The sequence below is a fragment of the Anomaloglossus baeobatrachus genome, chromosome 4 (assembly GCF_048569485.1).
Source record: "Anomaloglossus baeobatrachus isolate aAnoBae1 chromosome 4, aAnoBae1.hap1, whole genome shotgun sequence".
NCBI lineage: Eukaryota > Metazoa > Chordata > Amphibia > Anura > Aromobatidae > Anomaloglossus > Anomaloglossus baeobatrachus.
This window is the reverse complement of record NC_134356.1, coordinates 26,355,123-26,361,326: the sequence shown is the minus strand read 5'-3', so window position 1 is coordinate 26,361,326 and position 6,204 is coordinate 26,355,123. Positions and strand designations below refer to the sequence as shown.

The window sequence follows — 6,204 nt, the reverse complement described above, 5'->3', positions numbered from 1 at the left end:
AATCTGCAGTGGCGGTCCCTACTGGCCGCAATACTGAGAGTGGCGTCACGATCAAAACAGAAGATTTCCTACCAGTGACGGAGATCCAGCAACGTGGAGTCCCTGAAGGTAACGCACCGACACCGACACTGCACATGCGGGGCTTCACACTGGCAGCCCCCCATGCTCCATGTATAATGCTAGCAGCCCCCCATGCTCCATGTATAATGCTGGAAGCCCCCCATGCTCCATGTATAATGCTGGCAGCCCCCCATGCTCCATGTATAATGCAGCTGGCCGCCATGCTCCATGTATAATGCAGCCAGCCCCCCATGTTCCATGAATAATGCAGGCAGCCCCCCCATGCTCCATGTATAATGCAGCCTGCCCCACATGCTCCATGTATAATGCAGCCGGCCCCCTATGCTCCATGTATAATGCAGGCAGCCCCCCAATGCTCCACGTATAATGCTGGCAGCCCCCCATGCTCCATGTATAATGCAGCCGGCCCCCAATGCTCTATGTATAATGCAGCCGGTCCCCCATGCTCCAAGCCGGCGGCCGACTTTTGAGAGCGATCAGCTGAAAAGTCGGCCGCTGGGCGATCAGCTGATCGCTCTGAAAAGCTAGCCGCTGGGCGATCAGCTGGTCGCTCTGAAAAGCTAGCCGCCGGGCGATCAGCTGATCGCTGTGAAAAGCCGCCGCCAGGCAATCAGCTGATTGCTCTGAAAAGCCGGCCGCCGGGAGATCAGCTGATCCCTCTCAAAAGCCGGCCACCGGCTTACCAGAGCGATCAGCTGATAGAAAGAGAGAATGATCAGCTGATCGCTCTGAAAAGCCGGCTTTTCTTACTAACAAGATACAGCGTGCACGGGGGAGGGGGGAGTCCGTTCCATACTGATGAGATATAGCGCGCACAGGGGAAGGAGGAGACAGTTCCCAGGGCGTCGGGCACTAAACATGATAAAGCGCTAGGGACACAGCGCTGACATTGTCCCTGAAAGCAAGTGTGCAACTTTCTTGTTCCTTGCCTTACTGAACAGGACACACTGTGAATCGGCTGGATTATCAGGTGACACGTAGCTGGGCACAGGGGAGGAAGACTATGGAGTGTGTGGGAGGGGGTGGGGGAAGTGGGGGGCGTTTATTCAAGCACTATACCTGCCCAATAAGCAGGAGGGCGGCAACATGCTGTTCACTCATTTGCATGTCAACATGGTCCTGCCCCTGTTGACATGAAATGACCGGAAGTAGCAAAATTGCGGCAGGAGCGGTCACATGACCACTCTGACCTGGGGGAGAGGGGCTGACAGCAGGGCAGGTAATTGGTCACTATCTACTTACCTGCCCCAATGTAGCCCAATAGGCAAATAATAAAAAAAAGCAAAATAAGCCGGATAAACCCTTTAATGGAGGACAGTAAAAAATTCTGTCATCAGATTAACAGAGTCAGATATAAGTGACCTGTTCTTTATTATCCATCTATTAGATTGGCAAACTTCTGGTTATCGGTCACTAAGTAATTATTAAAATAAAACAGATAAGAAGACATCAATTTCCAAGGATTATATCAAGAAAAGCCGATCTGACCTTTACTAGTCGCCTCATTTATGGAGAAAGAGTGAAGAAAATCTTATCAGAGATTCCATTATAGATGAAGAGAACAAAGGTATAAAAATGTCTTCTAGTAACAGAGGGAATTATAAGCAGCGTATAGATATATGATCAGGAGGATATAATATTAGCATCAGATTATCAGCAAAAGTCACATGATCATTTCACTATTATATTCTTTATCACCAGTTTCTTATATTATGATGGATTCTTCCTGCTGCTGCTTCCCCCTAATATCTTTATAGAACCATCATATACATATAACGCAGCATGAAGGGGCTCGGAGAAGGCGGCAGTGAAGGTGTGTAAGTGTCTGATGGGGTCACACAGCTCATAAAAGGACAACTGCCCGGCCTCATAATCCAGACAGATCCTGAATATATCACTGGAGATCTTGTCAGGTAACTGGATCTCTTCACTGTCATGTCTCACTGAATACTGATTTTTATGTCTCCACAAACTCCAGGACTTGTTATTATAGCCAATCAGTGACTCTTCTCCACTCCTGTCTATACTGGGGTAACACATCCCCACCCTCCACCCCCCTGATCTACTGCCCTCCACATCCCAGTAATGTTGTCCTGAGGTAAATCCCCTCCTGCTCATCACCTGATTATATCTCTGGAATCTCTCTGCTGTTTCTGGATGATTCTGGTTCCTTTGTGTCCAGGTCGCAGTTTTCAGGTCGTCTGATATAAGGAGATTATTAGCAGCTGTGTTTACATCCAGTAATATGTCTGCAGGACCCTCCACATAGATCCCGCTCCTTATACCTGATATTACCTCACATAATGTGTGTAATGTGTGTGAGATCACAGCCACATCCAGGTCATCTCCATCATGGAGCTGTTTATCATGTCCCCCTGTGTCCTCATCACCTCCCTCCTCCTCAGGATCACACAAGTCCCCGGTGTCTGGTTCCTGTAAGACGGTCAGTGGATCAGTCACGTTACACAGCTCCTCAATGTGCCTCATCTTCCTGGACAGCTCGTCCTTCTTTATCTCCAGCTGATGGATCAGAGCAGACAGTGACCGTGACTCTTCCTTTTCCTGCCTGGAGATCTCACTCAGGACCTTCTTCTCCAGGTCGTCCACCCGTCTCCTGATGTCTGTACACAGGGCAGTGACTCTCTCGGCTTCCCCAGCTGCTTTTCCTTGAGCTTTTCTCCAGCGCTCCTCCAGACTCCGGACTCGTTCCTCAGTCTCCTCTCTCTTTGTGGTCAGTTTCTGGAGAACATTTCTCAGTTTTTTCTTCTTCTTCCCTGAGGCCTCATCCAGTGACTCCATTTTATGTCCATTATGTTCCCCAATCAAACTGCAGGACACACAGATACAGGTGGCATCCTGAGTACAATAATACTTTAAAGGTTCCCTATGGGCAGAACATTTCCTTTTCTCCAGAGAAGTGCTGGGATCAGATAAGACGTGTTCTGGTGATTTGCTGTGAGCCCTCAGGTGTTTCTCACACAGAGAAGCCTCACAGTGTAGACAGGATCTAACAGCAGGTACAGGAGAGTCCACACAGTAAGTGCAGCAGATCCCGGTGATCTCCTCTTGTTCTTGCTGAGTAACCAGGAAACGTTCTGCGACATTATGAAGATTTATGTTCCTCATCAGCGCCGGCCGCTCCTGAAACTCTTCTCTGCATTCAGGACAGGAATAAACTCCAGACTCGTCCTGTGTATCCAGCTCACGATCAATACAGACCCGGCAGAAGTTGTGTCCACATCTCAGCATTACAGGATCCTTAAAAATAGATAAACAGATGGAGCAGAGCAGCTCGTCATTCAGAATAGCAGATGCCATGGCTGACGGAGGAAAAAAGAAACGAAACTGAAAGTGCCTGATACTCAGAAAGCAAAGCACGAGTATAACTATGTAGACTCAGGGAGCAGCAGAATTGTAACAAGTACACACACGGCTGGATCAGCAGACCGCCTGGAGCTGTCGTTTACTCTGGGATCCAGTACCCCATCGTGCGTAGTACCTGGGATCTTCTGTCTACCCTCAGGCTACTACCTCCTAGTCGCCCTTTGGGGTCTCTTCACAATCCTTTCACCTTTCTCACTCACTGGCTCCTTTCAACTGACACTCCTTCAACCATCATTTTTTTCTCTGTCTACTCTGCCTAGCAACCCCTGTCACTTCCCACTAGCCACGCCCCTTCCCCAGGCTAACAGCTAAGGGATTGGGTCTCACATCTGCCCACTGTTAAACCTTTACATGCTGTGCCAAGTTCTCAGGGAATGTGCCCCTACCTATGTGTGAGGTGTAGGTTGTCTGTAGAGGGCGTTCCAGAAAGTCTTAGGATCCTGCATACCCCAGGGTTCTGCATTCCCCCTAGATTAAGCCCAGCACGTCCGCGGGCTGCAAAACAAGAAAATCTGCAAAATATATATTATTATTTTTAAACAGCAATAAATAACATATATACATTTGCAACAGGTTTAGTACTCCGTACACTACCCAGTTCTCCACCAGACTGGTTTACCTGTTGTTTTATCAAGAGGGCTTTAATCTCCTTTTGCAGGACCTTCTGCTGCCCGGCATTAGCAGTCTTGGCGATTTGTTGGAGCAAGAACAATACTTCTCCCAAACAATTTTCGATGACATTGGTACCTAGGATCATATGGGGATTTCTATCATTTGCATCAGTTTTGACAACAATCAATCCCTGACCCTAAGCTCCACCCTTCCCACCTTTATGGTTACTTCTTTAAATTCTATCTGCTCTACCGATAACCCGTTTACAGCATATATGGTGAGGCTTGGATCAGGTCTGGTGAGTTCTTCATCCCACCAGAATCGGCGGTACAGCACATAGGGAACGGTGGTTACATGTGAACCGGTGTCCAACAGTGCAGAAGTGGGGATCCCGTCTAAGGTAATGGACAGAATCAGAAGTCCTCCCACATACTGGGCACGCCATTCCATTAGGCCTTGTCGACTTAAGGCGGCGTTACACGAGACGATATATCGTGCGATCGCATGAGCGATCGCACCCACCCCCGTCGTTTGTGCGTCACGGGCAATTTGTTGCCCGTGGCGCACAAAGTCGTTAAACCCCCGTCACACGTACTTACCATCCGAACGACCTCGCTGTGGGCGGTGAACATCCTCTTCCTGAAGGGGGAGGGACTGTTAAGGCAGGCGATAAATTTACAGTGATGCAATCTAATTGTGCATCTACCTTAACCCCGTCCGCATCCAAATCATGAGTCATTTGCATAGAAAATATGACTGGTTTAATACGGAAGTTGACAAACATTTAAAAGGAATCAGTTGGCTAGGGGGCAATAATACATAACACGTCTCCTATTGGGTAATCTATCATATATATATATATATATATATATATATATATATATATATATATCTATCACAGAATAAGCTACTGTATATGTGCTTGCTTCCTCATTTATATTAAGCTATGTCAGCATGATTCACTTTTCACATGAAAGTCCAGACTGTCTGAGTCTTATGGTGTCTGAATGCAGATATAGGCTATGTGCACACGCTGCGTTTTTTTGACGCTGCGTTTTTGTGCGTTTTTGGCCACTAAAAACGCACAGAAACGCACCTGCGTCGAAAAAACGCGGCAAAAAACGCATGCGTTTTGCCGCGATTTGGTGCGTTTTTTTGCTGCGTTTTGCTGCGTTTTTGCTCACTGCGTCCTTATGCGTTTTTTATCAGTGAACAAAAAAAAAAGGTCTGATGTCATTTCCTTCAATGTGTTCTTCATTCTCCACTAGTGTATGCAGAAGAGCAGACAGCTGCAGAACTACAAGGCTCAGCATCCTCGATCCAATAGTGTATGCAGGAGAGCAGACAGCAGCTGTCGAACTACAAGGCTCAGCATCCTCCATCCAATAGTGTATGCAGGAGAGCAGACAGCAGCTGTCGAACTACAAGGCTCAGCATCCTCCTTCCAGGACTGTATGCAGAATTTCTTTGCCCCCCCCCCAAAAAAAAAAAATGACGTGGGCTTCGCCATATTTGTGTATGCTAGCCGGGTACAGCAGGCAGGTACGGGCTGCCCCCAACCCCCAGCTGCCTATTTGTACCCGGCTGGGAACCAAAAATATAGGGAAGCCCTTTTTTTTAAAAATTATTTCATGAATTTCATGAAATAATTTAAAAAAAAAATGACGTGGGCTTTGCCCCATTTTTGAGTCCAGCCGGGTACAACTAGGCAGCTGGGGATTGGAATCCACAGTGCAGGGTGCCCATGCTTTCTGGGCACCCCCGCTGTGAATTGCAGTCCCGCAGCCACCCCAGAAAATGGCGCTTTCATAGAAGCGCCATCTTCTGGCGCTGTATCCAACTCTTCCGGCTGCCCTGGTGACGGGTGGCTAGCCGGGTAATAATGGGGTTAGGGCTAGCTGTATATTATCAGCTAGCCCTAAGCCCGAAATTCATGGTGTCACGCCAATATTAGACATGGCCACCATGAATTTCTAGTAAAGATAAAAAAAAAACACAACACACAGAAAAATATTTTTATTAGAAATAAAACACAACACAATTAGTGACTCCATCTTTATTGAAATAAACCCCCCTCCGCAGTAATCCTGGGTTAGGGTCCCGCGCCGTCCAATCCGGATCCAATAT

General features: G+C 47.6%; 1 protein-coding gene across 1 annotated transcript; it reads right to left on the bottom strand.

Annotated features, from left to right (window-relative positions):
- Window positions 1-1,534: 1,534 nt before the first annotated feature.
- LOC142301093 (E3 ubiquitin/ISG15 ligase TRIM25-like) lies at window positions 1,535-3,399 on the bottom strand. Its single transcript, XM_075342112.1, has one exon. It carries the CDS (start codon window positions 3,397-3,399, stop codon window positions 1,792-1,794), a length of 1,608 nt encoding a protein of 535 aa, XP_075198227.1. The 3' UTR covers window positions 1,535-1,791.
- Between the last annotated feature and the right edge of the window lie 2,805 nt (window positions 3,400-6,204).